At 45.3% G+C, this 20415-nt stretch overlaps 2 protein-coding genes across 10 annotated transcripts in view; both read right to left on the reverse strand.

Annotated features, from left to right (window-relative positions):
- Window positions 1–20415, reverse strand: part of CYP24A1 (cytochrome P450 family 24 subfamily A member 1) — a 344657-nt gene that overhangs the window by 237461 nt on the left and 86781 nt on the right. The gene's annotated exons all lie outside the window — the stretch shown is intronic.
- Window positions 1–20415, reverse strand: part of BCAS1 (brain enriched myelin associated protein 1) — a 93415-nt gene that overhangs the window by 58650 nt on the left and 14350 nt on the right. For all 9 annotated transcript variants that reach the window (XM_082743082.1, XM_082743084.1, XM_082743083.1 and 6 more), the window contains exon 4: window positions 2317–2888. In XM_082743082.1, the coding sequence (XP_082599208.1) occupies window positions 2317–2888 (572 nt within the window). The remainder of the gene's footprint in view (window positions 1–2316; window positions 2889–20415) is intronic.

Raw genomic sequence — 20415 nt, forward strand, 5'->3', positions numbered from 1 at the left:
TCAAATCTCATTTTGGAACTCATTCCACTCAAATTCAGGTGCTGGTCCTAAGAGCCTTTCATCAAAAAAGCTGAGTGGATAGATTCGAACTCTAGAGTTTCCTGCACTTTTCTTAGGCTAGGAATGGACTGGTTGCTTTGGACTTTTATAGTTAAAAACATTCAAGGGTCAGGTATCAGATCCTAAACTGGTTTTTTTAATTAAGGTGGGAGGATTTGGAGGAATCACTAGACACCTGCCCCAAGACGGGCAAAGCTCAGTCCTTCATCTGCTTCCCATAAATAATTCCATCTTTTCCTGACTCGGGCAATGGGTTGGCTTTGGATGCCCAAGTGAAGGGAACATGTCTTTATTCAAAGTCGTAACTTTCAAATGGCCTTAGGAACCAGGACCAATAATAGAACTGAAGAGTTTCTGCACAGAGTCAAGCAGTAAATCGTTTCTCACATATTCATGAATATTGATGACTAGTTTCTAGCTCCAAGACAAGTAACTTTCCAGCTCCAGGTCTATACGTTTGCTGGAAGGTTCCCTGAGCCTGTGAGGCCAATTATCTTTGTATCTGCAGCACTCAGCCTCCCCACGGAGAGCACTTGGCGCCTCACACAAGAATCTCAGGGGTTTTGTATCTCTTCTCTGGAAGGACCACAAAGTTCCCAAGGACAAGGGCTCTGTCACGGCTGGCCCTCTAGCCTTGTCTCACCTGTAGCTGGCAGGGTCACACTCAGTAAGATGTGATGCCCAGATGCGTTTGAAGACCTACTTTGAGTTATGCAGAAAGCTCTTCAGTTGGCCCTGAGCTGGAGCATTCAGGAAGCGGCCATTTGAAGGATAGTTTTTTAAACTTTTGAAAGAGAGTCTGAAAACCAGTTCTTGGCATAGAAATTCACAGAAGCAGCAAGAATGCTGATAGTAAGAACCTGAACACACGCCTGACTGTCTTTCCCCAGTTCCAAATGTCCAGAATATTGAACTGTTTCCTAACATTTAAAATATAATTCTCAGGGCGCCTGGGTGGCTTAGTGGGTTAAGCCTCTGCCTTCGGCTCAGGTCATGATCTCAGTGTCCTGGGATCGAGCCCCACATCGGGCTCTCTGCTCAGCAGGGAGCCTGCTTCCCCCCCCCCCCCCGCCTGCCTCTCTGCCCACTTGTGATCTCTGTCTGTCAAATAAACAAATAAATCTTTAAAAAAAAATAAAATGAAATATAATTCTCAACACCCTCCTGGGTACATTAAAACTGCAGACTAACTTGAGAGTCGCTTTCCTTAAGGAGGATGATATATGTAGTGTTTAGTACAGAGCCCGGTATACTGTAAGTGCTCAATAAAAGACACCCAGTGCTATTAACAACAGGACAGTGCAATTAGTTGTTATTTAGACAAATAAATTAGCAGCCATGATACAGAACCCTGTAATGAAAAACTGAGCCCAACTAATTTTTTCCTGCTTCTAACCTTACTACTGACTGCATTCCCAAATTTTGGAAAAATACTGTTATTTAAAAGCCCAATGACTAAAAAAACCAAGTACCTTAAAATACATTATAACAACTTTTATTTCCTTTTTCATTCAAGGAGTTCCTTTCTCAGCCCACATACAAACAAACTCTCTCAAGATAAAAAGCCAACACTCTTTTTTAAGATCAAAAGAACCTGCCTTTCTTTGTGCAGGGGGGCAAAAAAGGAGCGGATTCCGGACACCTCCTTAAAAAAAAATCTAGTTTTTACAAAGATATGACTCCAGCTTGCTGGAAAATAATTAGTACATAAAAGAGCCTGCCCAGAGCTGTAAAAGCTCTTTATTTAAACCCACACTTTGGTGCAAAAGATAGTTAAAGATCAATCCAGGCTATTAAAAAGAAGAAATGAAATATATTCCAACAAAAGCCTATAAACACACGGAATGGGGAACAACCTACTGAGACCAGGCAGGGTAGTGAAGTCTTTCAGGGACCATTTTTATTCTGCTAATGCCTTTCCCTGCAGACTCCATTGATCATAAATGTAATCTGTCTTCCTCTACCTTTGATAAATGGAAGGACGAATTCATCTGTATGTAACTCATCTCCTCTCTTCTTTTACATAAAACAGATGTCACAGCTGTTACTGCTCTGCAAACAGATGTTTCCACCCACAGAAACATGGGGGACACTCCACCACAATGTGCTATTTGTTCTAGAGGGGTCGATGGCTTGAGACCTTGTCGGGGCCGCTTGGTGACTGTAGAGCGATGTAGGTGCCTTTGTCTCGGCCCCTCGGAGCCCCCCTCCCAGAGCTGGTGTTCACAAAGGGGATCGCCCCTGTCCAGCACTTACCCTCTCTGCAGGGACATCATCAGATGGCCTGGACAATCCGGAAACCTCCTGGGCTTGGTCTTGACGCTCAGCACCCTTGGCTTCCTGGCGGCTGTCGGCTGGTGCCTTTTCCCGTCCCTTGTCCAGTTTGAAGAGTTTGTCCAAGAAGCTGGAGTCCCTAGGCTTGGAGGGGGCCGCTCCTCCCGACTCAGGTGGGGCAGGCGCCAGTCCCCCAGCGGCAGAGAAGCCTCCGTCCCCGGGCGGGCTCTGGCCTGGGGTTTTATGTGGGTCGTGCCCCAGTGCAGCTGCCACCGGAAGTGCCACGCTCTCACTTGGTTCTTTGTTTCCTAGAGCGTTACTGGAGCTGACATCAAGCTTCACTGATCCAGTGGATGAATCCGTGGCTTGGTCTCCAGTACGTCCTGGTACAGGCCGCGAGAGTGTCAAGAAAAAACGAGATTTAGCAGCTGGTGCCTCGAGTTTGGCCTCTTTCCCAAGATTCTTTCCGTTGGCATCTGCAACAGCGCTGATCTCCATTGTCTTGGGGGAAGAAGTGGCCACATTATCCTCCTTGACACTTATTCCCAAGTCGACTGTAAACACAAACATAAACAGCGGTTATTCAACCCGGCGAGGAAATCCAAGGATGGATAATGGACTCCAGACGTTTGATACACAGAGGCCATGGTGAAGCGGGGGCTCTGTGGCTGTCCGCTCACTCTGCGAAGCAGAACTTGGTTATCTAGAACTCTGACCCTGCTCCTCTTGCGAGAGAGGAATTGGTGGGGGGGGGGAGCGAGGAGGAGAGCTGGTTGGTCGAATGCACACCCCAGGCACCGTACTAGTAACACGAGTGTTACTTCTCCGGTGGCAGGTTGGGAGGAATCTCACAAGAAGTAAATCGTCATGATTTCACTGCAGAGGCAGCGTGGACTCTGGAGCTAGAACAAGGCTTCTCCGCCTCGGGACTATGGACGTTTGGGGCAGGATCATTCTTTGCTGTGCCTCAGCCCCTAGATTAGCCACGTCCCTGGCCTCAGCCCAATAGATGTCAGTGCCCCCCCCCATGCTCCCACATTGTGACAATCCAAAATGCCTCCAGACACTGCCCTATGTCTTCTGGGGTGGCAGGGGAGGGGGGAAATCACTCACATGTGAGAACCACTGAGCTAAATTGTCTCTTTGAATCTGTTACTTAACCGTCTTGTGCCTCAATTTTCTGGCAAAGTGAGGCAAATGGTAGAACTTACCTCCTAATTTTGTGATGCAGATTCCATGAGTTAAGGTTAGCTGTTATCATGACCCGCAAGTGACAAAAGTGGCTGCCACAGGGCTTGGCCCCCGTCTGCACAGCTCCTGGGTGAGCTGCTAAGTCGCAGAGTCTGGTTATGGACAGATACCTGACCCCAGCCTTTGCGCTCTGTCTTACCATCTGGCCTATGTTAGCCTAGATTTTGGGGGTGGTGGGGGTAGATCCCATGTTGAAGGCTGGAAGGGCAAGCAAGCGTCCACACAGGACGGCAAATTAGACCTCAGTGGGGCATGGAGTCAGAAGCATAGGGTAGGGTGCAGAGCTGCGTGAGGACGTGGGTGCCTCCTCCTCCTCTGGGGAGGGGCCGGCTTCCAGCCTCCAGCTGTTTCTGCTTTGACCTCTGCCTGGGTCTCATTGAACTGCTTTCCTTTCCCAGGTGCCTTTTATAAAGCACAGCGATATTCAGGAAAAAAGGAGAGACCACGAATTTTGGAATGAAAGTTAAAGATCAAGATTCTCTGCTGATAAACTATGTGACCTTGGTCAAGTCACCAAAAATCTTTGAACCTCCTTGTACAGAAGATGGGGATGATACTAGCTCCCTTGCAGCACTGCTGTGACATTTCAGGGAGAGGACATATGCGAAGACTCCGGCACGCTGCCTTTTCTTTAGTAGATGTTTGAGAATTGACAGATACCGTGATTATCTTTAAGGATTCTCCCACAGCGTTGCCAGCTTTGTGTCTTGCTTTATACAGCTGTAGCCAGGCGCTTTTATTTTTTATTATTTTAAAAGATTTTATTTATTTGTGTGTGAGAAAGAGGGAGCAGAGAGAGCGAGCCCAAGAGGTGGGGAGGGGCAGAGGGAGAGGGAGAAGTAGATTCCCTGCTGAGCAGAGAGCCAGACATGGGATTCGATCCGGCATCATGGCTTCACCGACTGAGTTGCCCCATAGCCAATCACTTTTAAAATATGTTTACAGGAAGACAGAGAAACGGACAGAAAAAGGGGGAGAATCTTTCTGTCTGCTCATATAGCTCATCAATTCGTGTGAAACACATATACACACAAGGGCACACACTTTTATTAGCAGTTGTTTTTGCCAAAACTCTGGTAATTCTCAGTGTCTAGAGTCAGGAACAAACAAAAAGGAGAGACAGCAAAGGGAGAGCCGGACCCCTGTCCGGTGGTCATCACTGAGGAGCACAGAAGGGACGGTCCACAGGCCAGTGACAAGCACTAGGGGTTCTTTACAATCTCAGATCCCAAGGGAGTCCCCCCGTCGGGAGCATCGGGTATGCCCACCAGCTCTTCCTCCCCCTTCCCCCATGCTCCAGAATTCATGATCGTGGTAAACCTTGTACTCAGGGAGAGAAGGCGGGAAGGACAGCGGGAATACGGGACTTAGACGGATGTGTCAGGTGCCAAGTAAGCCAGTAGGCAGCTGAAGCATCACAGTGAATATAAATGAATCGTGGGGACAGTCCATGCCAGGAGAAGAGGAAACAGTTGACAAAAAGGCAGAGACTGAGATTCAAAACAAGGAAGGGCTTTTCAAAATGCCGAGAGCATCCGCCAATCTCTTTCTCTTTTGCCTCCCTTCCTTACTCTCCAGCCAGGAACCAAAAGAGCTAGTGGTAAGAGCGTTACACCCAGAGAGAAAGTCTTTGGGGGGGAAATAAAATCTTCCCAAGGACAGACTTTTAAAATCAAGGTTAAAATTGGCACCGATCATTATATTAGTTTCAGCTGTTCAACATAGTAATCATTCGATACTGGTGTACACTATGAAGTGACTGCCCCGGGAGGTCTGGTTACCATATGTCGCCCCTTCACCCAGCTGAACCCCCTCCCAGCCCTCCTGACTCCTCTGATGACCACCACTCTGCTCTCGTACCTCTAAGTCTTGTTTTATTTGTTTTGCTTTTTACAGTCCACATACAGTGAAATCACATGGCATTGGTCTCTCTCTTGACTTATTTCACGTAACACAATATCTTCAAGGTCCATCCACATTTTTGCAAATGCCAAAATTTTATTCTCTTTTATGGCCAAGTAGTATTCCAATATATCTCTATCTATCTATCCACACACATACATACACACACATATATATAGTCTTCCCCTTTCCCCTTCAGATTTTCACCAACACTTTTTATTTCCTGTTGGGTTTTTTTTTTTTTTCGGTAGTCATTCTGACAGATGTGAGGTGATATCCTAGGGTGGTTTGCATTTGAATTTCCCTAATAATTAGTGATGCTGAACAACTTTTCATGTGCCTGTTGGCCATCTGTGTCTTCCTTGGAAAATGTCTATATATTTAGATTCTCTGTCCATTTTTAAATCAGATTTTTGTTGTTGTTGTTGCTATCGAGTTGGGTTCTTCATTACTTTTGGATATTAATCCCTTATTGAATAAATGATTTATAAATACTCTCTTCTATTCAGTGGGTTGCTTTTTCATTGTGCTAATGGTTTCCTTTGCTGTGCAGAAGCTTTTTAGTTTGGTGTAGTCTCTAGACGAACTTTTTTTTTAAGATTTTATTTCTTTATTTGACAGAGATCACAAGTAGGCAAAGAGGCAGGCAAAGAGAGAAGGGGAAGCAGGCTCCCCGCTGAGCAGAGAGCCTGATTCGGGGCTCGATTCCTAGACCCTGGGATCATGACCTGAGCTGAAGGCAGAGGCCTCAACCCACTGAGTCACCCAGGCGCCCCAGACTTTTTTTTTTTTAAGGGCCCAATATATTACTTGAATAAAGAATAAATTCTTTTCATCCAGGTATCTAGACTAGCCCTCAAATGCATTTAGAAATTACAACAGATGCAAACTTTACCTTTTGATGTTAGAGAATGGAGAAAGTATTTCTAATAACTTGTAAGAACTAGGACTATCTAGATGGGACATTCCATAATAATGAAGGCCTGTCCTCCAAACTTGGGTGAGTGCATACTCAGGTCCGACACCCAGAGATTCTATTTCCTTTGCTAAAATGCTTACCTCCTACGTGGGCACATGATCTAAGCTAGACTAATTCTGTGGCTTTTGCTGAACCCATTAGAACAGAGTTACACTCTTTATGTTTGGGTTAGCCAATCAGTGGGAGTGCATCTGTAAGTGGTGGCCTGGGCCATCACATTCACAGTGCCTGCCCGAGAACAAACTCAGATGAAAGCAGAGTCAAAAGACTGAAGGACAAATAGCCAGTGACAGAATTTAAATGCCTGGATCCAGCTATGCCTGAAGCTGAAATTTACTATTATATGGCCAACAGATTTTTTTTTTTTCATTTTTGCCAGTTTAAATTAAGTACATACTCAGTGATTTGGAGAGAATTTTATGGAATTGGCCAGTATCCACTTCACTTGTCAAGTAATAGCAAACAATCCTCTTCCTGGGAAGCTGTCTCCAGGCTCTTCAAGTCTGTCTAGGAGGCAGTTAGTATGGGACGAAGGAGGGTAAAGAGAATGAAACAGGAGGAAATAAGTTAGTAGAAGCTAGATAGAAAAGCCACCAATGCTTTGCCTTCACAATAAAAGTGAAGGGAAAATATCCACTTCAGGAAACAGATTACAACTTTTGAGACCTTACCTTCAACAAACATTAGAAATGAGATATGTCCTAAAACATCGATTTAAATGGACACGTGTGCATGTATGCATGCACATGCACACGCATACTCACACACATCCAATCTGTGAATGAATAGAGAGAAAACCCATTGGAGTTACAAGTTTTATAATCTTGCAAAGATGAATATTGTTTACACGCCTTCCTCACGTTATTACAGAAAGAATTTAAAAGTTCCTTCAGGATGATGGGAACCAAGCTTTCAGTTACTATGAACAATCTTGAGAGAAGTTCATCTTGAATCTGGTTGCAATAAAAAGCTTTCTCATAAAGCAGACACACAGACGACATACCAAAGAGATTTTACTTTCCATGAAAAAAAAATGTGTAAGAGTTTAAAGGAGATAAAAAGGAATCAAGTGAGAATGCAAAAGACAGCACCCAAATATGTGAGAGCGTTGAAAATTTTGATCTTCTTAGTGCAGAAAATATATTTTGTATTATGTGTGTGGCTTTTTTAAGAGAAAGTCATCATAGGCAGACATGTGATTGAGAACTTATCTCCAGTGGCATTTTGGTGTCATTGTTAGAACCTCGGTTTGACTCTTGAATATGAAAAACAGATGGTCCTTGACTTACAGTGCTGGGACTTGTGTTTTTCGGCCTTACAAAGTGCAAAAGTGATAATCATTCAGCAGAAATTGTATGAGGAATTCCGAATTTGGATCTTTTCCTGGGCCAGCAATATGCGGGTGACCCCCTCTAGTGATGCTGGGTCTTGGCAGCTCCCAGCAGGGTCGACAACAGGTATACTGACAACCGTCTGTATCCTCACAGCCATTCTGTCTCTCCCTTTCAGTGCAACATTCAGTATATTTCATGAACCTGCAATTGTCAACACTAGGCTTTGTGTTACATGATGTTGCCCAACCACAGGCTAGTGGAAGTGCTCTAGGCACATTTAAGGTAGGCTAGGCTTCGTAGGTTATAGTAAATATATTTGTATTTTTGTATATTTTATATATTTATATATTAAATATAGGTATATGTATATATGTATAGTAAATATATTTTCTTTCTTTTTTTAAAAGATTTTATTTGAGAGAGAGAGAGAGAAAGCATGAGTGGGGAGGGAGGTGGGGGCAGAGGGAGAGGGAGAGGGAGAAGCAGACTTCCTGCTGAGCAGGGATCCTGACATGGGACTCAATCCCAGGACCCTGGGACCATGACCTGAGCTGAAGGCAGACAATGAACCTACTGAACCACCCAGATGCTCATAAATCCACTTCCAACATACAATGGATTTATCAGGAAGTAGCCCCATCCCAAGTAGAGGAAGATCTGTCTGGGACCTGGCTGAATTATTTGATATCTCTATGCCTCAATTTTCTTATAAAATGAGCAAGAAAATAACAATGCCTTCTTCAAAGGATCATTATGAGGATCAAATGAAATGTTTCCTACAAGGTGCTTACTGCTTGTGGGTATGTGGTGAGTTCTTGAGAAAAATTAGTGGGTTTTTTTGTTTTTGTTCTATCAATATATTATTACTATAATTACTATTTTATATCTCCAAACATAAATCACAAGGAAAAAAAATATTCTGATGGTTTAATCTACACATTTGAGTGCTCCGGAAAGACTTTTAAAAATAGTTATGATGTGAATTAATTTATCTTCAAAAATCTAAGAAATCTGGGCCAGAAAAGATTCAGGAATGTTTCCTACTCTCTAAGTTTCAGGTATTCTCAGTTAGAGCAAGCTGCCTCCTCAGAGTTCTACTACATATTTTAAACACACACACACACACACACACACACAAGTCTCTATTACAATATTTAGAAATTATGAGGAAGGATTATCTTTTGGTTGTTGTTTTTTTTTCCCCATGTGGCAAAGTTCAAATTTTCACTTAGTACAACTGTTCATTCACTGAATGTTTCCCACGTACCAGGCATTATGGTAAATGCTGTCTGTAACAAGAAGCATTTTATTTATATATTACAGCAAATGTATACACTGGGTACTATCACCACTCCCATTTTACAGGTGGGAAAATTGAGGCTTGAGAAGGAAAGTCACCTTTCAGACATCAACCTGCTCTTAAGTGGTAGAGTCAGGATTAGGACCCATGTTTGCCTGATTCGAAAGCTCAAACCCTTGACATTTTGTCATAGAAGCAAGAACAGAAGAGAGGGAGAGAACAAAGCAGACAAAGTTTGGTTAACGGGGTTAGTGGATCTTCAAGAAACTATGCACAAGAGAGAAAAGAAGAAACCATGTTTTCTCACATCTGGGAGATGATGGTGTGTGATTTTGTTTTGTTTTAAATAAAAGTTAGATCATGTCATTCATCTGCATAAAACTATCCAAAGACGGCTTCACTCCAATTAAAATCAAGCCAGAACTCTACCATGCCCAACATGGTAGAGCCTCAGCTCCGCCCAGGTTCCTCCTCTTAATATACCAACCTTATTCCCACCCGAAGCTCTCTGTACTAGCTGTTCTTCCCACCCCTCCCATCTTTTCATGGCTACCTTGTCGTCATTCAAGCCTCAGGTCAGGACTTCCCTGACCACCCTTTCTGAAGTCACCCTCCCACTCACCCCCATTTCTTCTTTGGATTCAGCAGTGCCTTCCCTGCTCTCTGAAATGGTCTCATTAATTCATTTTGCTTCTCCTCCATTAGAAAGTAAGCCCAAGTAGACCGACACCTGGTCTGTCTTGATGACAGCTGTGTCCCCAGGGCCTCCAGTGGTTCTTGGCATGTAACAGGATTAAGTCAGGGAAAAGTAAGGCAGAAGTCCAGAGTCTGGGGCATAGCCAGTGCCCAGGGACACTGACTATAATAATGGTGAGAGTAGCAACCCTTGTAGTAACTGGTGATGGCAGAGGCGGTGTTCTTTCTTCTAACAATCCATTATCCAAATCCTCCTAGTCCTTAGGGTTACAGAGGGAAGCAGAGGCCACGATCATAATTTCATTTACAAAGGAAGTGTCTGCTTACAAAAGTTATTTCCCACTCAGACATCCCTTCCTGTGCCACACCGGCCTGTGTGTCAATATCCTGACCCATCCGGAGAAAGGACAAGTATGGCGGAAATGTAATGCACATGATTTGCAAAGGGAATTGCAAACCTGGCAGAAGATGCAGGAGTTTGCTGAGTCATGGAAAGTACTGCTCAGATCACACACGTGGCTCTGGTCGAGTGAGAATCTGGCAGAGTTCAAAGAGTTCACGGAAGAAGACAGGAAGGTAGAAGGGAAACTAGATGATGACCCACTAAGCTCTTCAAAAGAGAATTATATTTGAATATCAAAGGATTATAGTAGGCCCTTGGGAAAACTGATGAAGACCTCAAAAAGTTTTACAAAAAAGACCCTTCTGAGGTCCTGCTGCAGGAGTCAAATGACACATCAAACAACTGTGGCTTTCTGTGTTATGCAAATGCATTTGTTGTTTTCTAGGTCTTGAAACAAGGATTCATGTGGCAGATACTTAGAGCATGGAGGAAGATGTTAGATTTGGAAATTTCACGGATTGATCAGATTTCATGCTTTTCATCTCAATATGAAATAAGCAGGATGTCTTGACCAAGAAATTCCAGCATAAATAAAAGAAAGGGGGCATCTTAGAGCTGAAGGTTCTTGACTATCAGCTTGATACAACACATCTGCCCATCTAGCGATGGAAATGCTGGGTTTTAATGTTGGGTTCCAACATCATGTGGCCAAAAGGTAATTGTTCACCCTCTCTCAAAAGTCACCAGTGATTTGCTAGTCACTGTGGGGTGAGACTGTATTAGTGGACCTCACCATTCCCACTCTCCTTTCCGCTCACAGATTTCCCATCATTCATGTGCTGCAGAAGTCTGGAACGTACAAAGATAATTCAAGCACTAAGCCACCATTGCTCCAGTGGGAGCCAATAGTGTCACTGAAAGACACATTCAATGTTTGATTTTTTTCTCAACTTGATTATAATACACATTTAACATCTGTTTACTACCCCATTTAACATCTGTTTACTACCCCAAACAATTATCTCTTAATTCTTTTCTTTTTTTGTATGGATCTTCCACCCTCATGGCAAGATAACTCACATATGTGACCCTGCATGGCTTGTCAAGCTTGGTTCACGTTCACACAGATACATACGAGCATCCGAGATACAGATACACAAGGGTTGTGATTGTGCTTCTTGGTTTTTACAAAAATTGGATCAGAGTAGATATAGTTTTTTTTAATTGTTTTTATCTATCATTGTTACGGATCGAATGTTCATGACCCTACGAAGTTCCTAACTACAAATCCTAACCCCTAAGCTGGTGGTATTAGGAGATGGGGCCTTTGGGAGATTAGGACGTGAGGGTGCAACCCTCATGAATGGAATTAGTGCCCTTATAAAAGAGGCTCCAGAGAGCTCCCTTACTCCTTCCACTGCTTGAGGACCCAGTGAAAAGGTGGCCATCTATGAACCAGGAAGAAGTTTCTACTACACAACAAATCTGCCTCAGTCTGTGGTATTTTTGTTAAAGCAACCTGAATAAATTGGCAATCACAGTTATTCCTCTCAGTCAATATGTCTGAATCTATCTTATTTTTTTTAAAGTAGTCTCCATGCTCTGCATGGAGCCCAAAGTGGGGCTTGAACTCACGATCCTGAGATCAAGACCTGAGCTGAGATCAGATGCTTAACTAGCTGAGCCACCCCATCTTATTTTTTTAAATAACTGCATAATATTCCTTAGTATTCATATACCAAAAGATATTTAAGCCATTGCCTTAATCAATGACCATTCTGGTAGTTTCCAAGTAATTGTTTCCCTTTCTATTACAAACAATGCTGAGATAAACTTCTGTGTTCAAAAATCCTAAACTAGTGCTTTTTTTCTATGAAACAGAAGCACAGATGCGCAGCTGCGACACACAAATCGATGTGCACTTAATTTCTAAAAAGAGACGCTGCCAGATTTCTTTCCCAGAAAGGGCACTAGTGATGCACATTCCTAGCAGCAGTGTGATAGTGTGGCTTTCTCCCACCCCCAAGGGTGGCGGGGATGGGAAATAGCAAGAACATTGACCAGAGACACAACATAAAAGACATCTTAAGTGGTAAAAACATATCAGGGGAGGTCACGTCTTATTCTCTCAGTGCCCTCTAGGGACAAGAACACCAAGGATCAGCCTTGGACATGGAGAGTGAGGTAGGTGGAATTCGTGCCCCATAGAACACTGCTGAAGAGTGACAATTATTAGTTTGGGACTCCGGGGACTAGGAGTAGCCAGCCAGAAAGCACTATGAGACAAGAGGCTCAGGGCAGAAGGACCAGGAAAAGCAGCCAAATCAAGAAGACATGATATTCTCCAGAGTCGACACATGAATGCTCAGTGAGGACACAGAAAGATGCTCAACCTCATGGGCCATTAGGAAAAGGCAACCAAAACCTGGACAGGGCACCGCTTCACACCCAGCAGGAGGGCCATGATGAGAAAGACCGACCATCAGCAGTGTTGGCGAGGATGCGGACCTAACTGAACCCTCCTATGTTCGGTGGTGGCGGGAAGGCAACACGGCGGAGATGCTCTGGAAAGCAGTTTAGCAGCTCCTCCTGCTGGATGGCCCAGTCATTCCACTCCTGGATACACAGTCCAGCGAAGGTGAGGACGTGTACACAAATGTTCACAGCAGCACTAGATACGAGAGCTGCAGGACTGGAAGCAGCCCAAATGTCCGGCAGTCAATGGATGAATGGATACCCAAGACCTGGCCTATCCAGGCGGTGGAGCCGTATTCAGCCGCAGGAAAAAATAAAGCATGGCGACACGCTGTGACACAAATGAACTTGAAAACAAGGCGCTAAGTGAGAGATCCGGGTATAAAATACCACATCGCAGGTTTCTAATTACATGACATATCCAGAAGGGGCGGACGTCTCTCCATAGAGACAGAAAGCGGATTAGTGGTCGCCAAGGGCTGGGGGTAGGGGCTGCAGGGAATGGACTGAGCCTGCCCCCGAGTCTTGGGTTGGGGTGATGAAAACATTCTGGGGATAGTGGGGATGTGGTTTGTACTACCTCGTGAATATACTCAAAAGAACTGAACTGGAGATTTTAAAAGGATGAATTTTGTGGTGGGTGAGTTAGATGTGACTTTGGAAAAGGAAGACATTGTATAAATAAACATCCAATGGGGGGAATGGGGTGGGGAAAGGAACACCGAAGGAGAGCACGCAGTTAAGAGGAAAGGCACACAGCTGGCTTTTAAGCATGTGGAAGGATGCTCAACATTGCGGATGGTTAAATGTGGCCAAAATTAGGAGAGCTACCTTCCCACCTACCAATGTGGTGAAAAGGGAGGTATTGAGTAACCTAACAGGGAGGAAATAGAAGAACAGCCCCCATATATTGTTGGTGGCAGTGTATTTTGGCAATCTCTGGGGAGAGGAATTTAGTGATATATACCAAAATTTAAAAGTTCACAAGCCCCGTGAACTCTAATTTCTAATAAGAGAATATCATCCTATAAATATAATTGCTCTGAGTCACAAAAACACAGAACAGATACACGCTATTTGCTGGGCCACTGTACCCCTGAGAAAAGACTAGAAACTTATCGATAGGGGTTCGGTTAAATAAATTATCACATGCCCATCTTGTGAAAGGAGAGGTCTAGAATGGGACTTAAGGTTGACCCAAGGGACAGCTGGCCTATTTCCACTTAGCCTGGGCCAGGCTGGGCAGCGACAGTGGGGACTGTGACTAATGAGCCGGTTCCTGTGATGGAGGCTTCACCAGGCCGAGAGGGCCCTGCATCCTGGAGTGAGGGCATGCCCCGGGGGGCGTCTCCGTATTCCACAGTCTGAACCTCTGCTCAGCAAACTTGGACCCCCCAACTTTTTAAGTCACCTGGAGATGATGTATTCCTCAGAGGTCATTTTAAAAAGAGCTCATGAATGAAGCATATAGGTGACTTCAAAAGGGGACACAACCATTGGGGACCTCTTACCACGAGGTCCCTCCCTGGTGACAACATATACCGGAGTGCATTGTCAAGGGGGCCTGGTGGGTCCAGAAACCAAGCAAGCAAACTGTTAGACTTAATTAGCTAAAGGTTTACTTGCTTCAAGCTGGGATCACCTAAAGGTGATGATAATTTTTTATTTAACGTTATTTTTGTTGAGAAATGAAAAGTAGGGAGAATAATTTTACATTACCAGAAGTGGGCAACTATAAGATCTGCTGAAAGGGCCGGCATGGTGTTCGTCCAGCACAATGTTTAGGGTTTTTTGTTTTGTTTTGAATTGGGAAATGTCATCTGAAAATTCTCAAGTGGGGCTTTCACGGAAATAGCTGATTATCCGCTGGGGGGTTTTGGGAGGGTCTCTGGACTCAGAGCTGAGAACAGGCTCTACATCGCAGCTTTTGCGCCTATGAATGGGGCCGGACTCTGCTTGAGTTTCCAGTCCTCACGTTCTCAGAAACACATGGCCTCTGAGGTCTTCTCTGCACAGAGCACATCTCACCCACTGATCTGCCGTTTTAATTGTTAAACTCACAGAAATGTTTAGGGCAGCTTACCATTTCCTTGGTCTCCCTGATTTATTATTTTGGGGCAGTGTGGTAAAAGGATATGAAGAGAAGGTCTTTTGAAAAGTCTGCTGTAGGATTAGAACTGTAACTGTAATGGAAGCCAGTTACGGTGTTTCATGATCTGGTTAAATGCACCCTGGGGAAGAAAAATGAAATAATGTGCAGCTGCCCCATGACCATCCTGTTTCTCTTTTTGCTGTTTGTCATGCTTTCCCTGGGTCTCTCTTGGGCTCTCCTGGCCTCCCTCAGAGAGGGACAAGTTAATATCACTCATGCTCCTGAAACCATGTCAGATGTCTGCACGTGCTGAGCAGAATATGGTGTCCAGGCTTCTTCTCAGTCCAGAGAGGTAAAGAACAAGTTGCATTTTACTCAACAGAAGCTGCTGGAAATCCGACTCTATGCACCCTAGAACAGAATGCTGTGCCCAGGGTGTCAGCCAGGGTAGGGACCAAAAAGTTCTGGAAGAATTTAAAAGAGAAATGCCAATGTTTTATTTTTGAAAAAAAAAAATGTGAATAAAGGATTTTCTGTGTGAGTGCCCTCCCGGTGGTTCCCAACCATGGCTGAACACGAGTTGCTTTCAAAATTCTAGTGCCCAGGGAAACCTGAACAAAAGAACAGACATCGTTGTAATGCCCATCTTTTATCGGTTCAGGCACCAAGTGAAGGGATTTGCAAGCATGATCTTATTTTTTTCTTCATAACACCAAGAGGTGGGGAAGTGGAGTCTCTTGTTTGAGCTCACACAGCTGTGAAAAGGTGAAGGGAGGCGGCAGATCCAAGCAGTTCACCTAGAAGTGCTCACTTGGGCCTTACCTAGTAGAGCACCTCTCCCCCAATCTGGAAGATACTATCTAAAAATGCGAAGGATAGGGGCACCTGGGTGGCTCAGTGGGTTAAAGCCTCTGCCTTCAGCTCAGGTTATGATTCCAGGGTCCTGGGTTCGAGCCCCACATCGAGCTCTCAGCTCAGCAGGGAGCATGCTTCCCCCTCTCTCTCAGCCGTCCTCTCTGCCTACTTGTGATCTCTGTCAAATAAATAAATAAAATCTTTAAAAATAAATAAATAAAATGCGAAGGATAAAAAGGTTGTGCAAGAGGTTCACTGCAATGTTGTTTGGAATGGAGGGAAAGAAAAACAGAAAAATGAATGCCCACCCTCTGCGTCATGGCTGCACGAAGGCTAATGCATCCACACCTTAAGACAGTCTGTGGCTGTCCAATAACAATGAATTACACGCTGTACCCGTTGAGCTGGAGGGAAGTACACGCTTGTAGCCCAGGGGTCTGTCCTGGACTGAATGGACATGTGGGGACGAGCTGGGCATTCCTCTCTTTCTTGTCACCGGGCTTCTCGGTGGGACCAGCAGGGCGGGCTCAGAGCACTCGGGCGGACCCCGTGGTTAGCTGAGGCTGAAGCTAGGGCCGCAAGAGACAAAGGCAGAGCCTACGGGGCTCCCGAAGGCTTGGCCTTGGAATTCCTGTGTCATCCTCCCCACTCCGTATCAGGGGTTATGGAGGTCGGCCAGGATTCCATGGGAACCCATGGGAAGACCACAATGGGGAAACATGGATTATTTGGGGGGCGGGGGAGGAACGGGTGTGCCCACCTGGAGACCGTCTACCGTAATAGTGTCATAGGATGACTTTATCCAACAGAAATTCTCCCCTGGAGTTTTCGGTGAGAAAAAAAGCACTAAGGATCAGACTTCCCAGCGCACACCTGCCGGGGGGCGGAGAGGCAAGGAGCGTGGGGTCACCCGGGGGCGCCAGTTTTCGGAAGTCGCGGCCGCGCACGGAGAGGCGGGACCGGGCGACGCTGGGGAAGGAGACAGGCAAGGGTCCGCGTGGAGGCGGCGTGGCGCAGGGTTTCAGGGGCACAGCTGAGCCCAGAGCTTGTGGGGCGAGAGGACACACGGCAAGGCTACGGGACCGGAGGGAAAAGGAATGTCTGGGAGGGAGCTCGACCCCCTTACCGCTTTTGAAAGACCCGAGCTGTAATTCTTCGAGACCGACGCTGGGCAGGCGCCGCGGACGGTCCCCCCAGCAGCCATTCCACCCCAGCGCGCCGTTCTCCGCTCGCGAAGGGGAGGTGGGGGCGGCCCTGGCATCCCCTGCGCCTTGGTGTGGCCACGTGACCTCGTCCTGGCCAATGAGATGAAGAGGATGCCTGCTGGCGCGCAGGGCCTTCTGGGAAAGAGCTCCCATTCCGTCCCAATCCAAGGGGGGAAGGGCGGAAAGTGGTGGCGCATGTTGGCCTTCCTCTTCCTGCTGCTCGGTCGCTTCCCATGGGGACGTGGGGACGTTGGGCCCACATTCTCACATCTCGGGTAGCTCTGATTTTTGGTACTGGGGCTCCCATTGCACTTCGCCCAAGGGTCACTATTGGCATATGCTTCTGTTCTCTTAATGTCAGCGCATGGGCAGGGACAGGTGGCTCAAGTACGAATTTTCAGCCCCGTAAAATGATTCCACGGATTTTATTTGTTTTTAAAGCAAAATTAGGCAATTCTTCTTTTTGGAAACAATGGACTAGGAACAGAAAGGGAAGCCTATATATATATATATATATATATATATATATGCGCACACATACACATATATATGTGTGTGTATGTATATATATATATATATATATTTTAAAGATTTTATTTATTTATTTCACAAAGAGAGAGAGATCACAAGTAGGCAGACAGAAAATCAGGGGAGGGGGGAAGCAGGCTCCCTGCCCAGCAGAGGGACCTCCACCCCAGGACCCTGGGACCATGACCTGAGCGGAAAGCAGAGGCTTAACCCACTGAGCCACCCAGGCGCCCCTGAGCTGTTTATATTTTAGAAACTTTGTATCCAGGTGAAGCAGAGACAGTCTCCTCTTTCTGGAAAATGCTGTGTTCTGGTCAATATAGCCTGCGTTAGTCTCTGCCATCCAACGGCATGGAGAACTGAACGGTGGTTTTGTTTTGGTTTTGGTTTTTTTAGAGTGAGATCTAATGCCATAGATTTGATAGAAAGGAGTCACAGAAGGAGAAAATCAGGCATTTTTATTTCTCCAAAGATCAGTGAGGTTCTAGGCATAAAGACACAGGTGGGAAAGTCTCAGATGGTGGGAGGACATGACGGGGAAAGCCAGAGAGGAAGGACAGGCAGCTCATCAGGCTCTCCGTCTAGTTTGCTTGTCTCCTGTATTTCAACCCATTTACTCTGTGCCAGCCACTGTTCTACACCTCCCACCAAAGCTAATATTATTATTACTCCCATTTTATAGATGACTCTCTGGGAACACAGATTCTTCGCCAAGGTTCCACAGCTGGTGGGTGGCAGAGCTGGGACCTCAGCCCAGGTCCATTAGATTCCAAAGTATGAGTGCACTCATACTGGTTTTCTATTGCTGCTATAGCAAATTGCCCCATTTGTGGTGACTCAGAATAACACAAATATATTATCCTACGGTTCTGAAGGTCAGACATCGAAAATGCATCAGCTTCTGGAAACTCTAGAGGAACATCTCTCCTTTGCTCTTTACAGCTTGGAGGGGACCCCTGCGTTCCTTGGCTCAGGGTCCCCTCCTTCCTGTCAAGGCCAGCACTGCAAAATCTTCTCATCTGTCTCTCCTTCTGTGATATCTGCTTCTATCCCTCTCTTTTCCCCAGGTTCCCCCTTAGAAGGTCCCTTGAGAGTACATTGGACCCACCCGGAGATAAAAATTATGCTAGAGATAATCCAGTGAACGTCAAACTGTAAGGACAGCCTTTATGAGCATCAACATTAAATCCAAGCCAGCACAAGGAACTTTCTCCATGTGTTTACCACCTGCCAGGCACTCTTCTAAGTATTCCACATGTATCAACTCATTTCAGCCTCGTGATGATCTTAGAAGCTTAGTTCTACCAGGAATGAATATTGTTCCCATTTTGCAAATGAAAGGACAGAGGCCCAGAAACTTCCAGAAGCTCACAGGACAGAGCCATAGTTCGAATCCCGCATCCTGGCTTCTTACCCTTCCTTCCTACTGCTATCCCTGCTTCTTAATAAGTCCCCCCAGGAAACGTTCCTGCAGGGTGATGAACTGTTGAATCGTCATAGGGAAAATGTAGATAAAAAGAAGGAACACAGTCATCCAGAATCCCACTTATCTCTTTCTCTGGTGACTTTTCTCTATGGACATATGTGTATATATACCCCACCAGAGATGGACACAGATGTGCATCAAAAGATTTGGCCAGAGACTTCTGCCAAAAGAATCAAAAAAAGCCTGAAGAATCCTACTTTTGTATCCCCTTAAAAACTGCATTGGATATTATAACTTAGTTAATAATCTGGGAAAAAACAGCAAGATGGTAATAATAGGCTGCCTTCCTCATTAAATGGGATAATCACTCTGAAACGAGTTGCATAGGACTCAAGTTGTCAGTGAATGACAGGCAGAATTCTGACCTCAGAGGATTAATCTAAACTCTTTACAGATTCTCCAGCGGGTGCCAGATAAGTTGAAAGCAAGGCTGTGGGGGACTAGAGCTAAATGCAGGGAACCCATGACTCACCAAAATGCGATTCTCTGCTTCCCTTGTCATGCCTCGGTATTCAAACAGCGATATGCTATTCCAGACTGTCGTCCTGTTTTCCTGTAACCTGTTTTCCTCCATTTAGGAATTCCTTCCATATATATATAATTAATTAATTGTGTGTGTGTGTATGTGTGTGTGTATATATATGTATATAGATATATCTATATAGATGTTGGGGAGAAAAGTAGAAAAGGCAGGCGAGAGGGATCAAGGGAGGGAGACAGGAGGGACCTTTCTCAATTCCCACCCCTCCGTGCTTTTGTTCTTCCTACACACTCCTTGCCCTTGTGCCCTATACTACAAATAGGGGAATGATCGTATAATTATGATAGAGAAAGAGGCATATTATATTCTCAATACCTCTCAATTTCCTGAGAACAAACATCTACAGTTTGTAAATTATATAAATGGTATGATTCTCATTTCAAAGCCTGTGCATCTCAATGGCCAGCTTTTACCCCATCATCAAAGGCTGCTGCTGTAAATACACCCATTTGGTGTACCTCAAATGTAAGTTTGACCCACAGGGTTTAAAGGGAGGAAAACTTGGGGCCTTTTCTCGTCCAGTGATTGCCAGTCCCGGCGGTGTGTCAGAATCCTCCAGAAGGCTCCCCCCTTAGCTTATTGTAGATAGAACCTATGGGAAGGGCCCTGCCATCTAAGCTATTAATAAACTCCTCAGGAATGATACTGGGTTATAGAAAAGAAATACTTATTTGGTCTTCATTCCCATTCCTGGCACAGGCTTATCATATAAATGATAAGAGCCAAGAAGACGTCTTTTGTTATTCATAACAAGCCAGGCCCTTTTAACTACCTCGGAGTTTATGTTAATGAGGTGACTTTGGAAAGCCCCTAAGGATGGGGGCCCAGGTTGCCAGGGGAACCAGGCTTGTGATTAGAGGGTTGGAACTTTCAGCCCCATCCCCCATCTCTGGGGAGGCGAGAGTGGCTGGATATTGAGTTCCATCACCGATGGCCAATGACTTAATCAATCATGCCTGTGTAATAGAGCATGCACAAAAATCCCTACAGTACAGGGTTCAGAGAGCTGGCTGCAGGGACGGTGGGGTGCCAGGCTGGGCCATGGAAGCTTGGTATCCACTTGCCCCCCCCCCCACCCAAGAAGCCCTCCTACA

This window comes from Mustela nivalis, assembly GCF_964662115.1.
Source record: "Mustela nivalis genome assembly, chromosome: 8".
Classification (NCBI taxonomy): Eukaryota; Metazoa; Chordata; class Mammalia; order Carnivora; family Mustelidae; genus Mustela; species Mustela nivalis.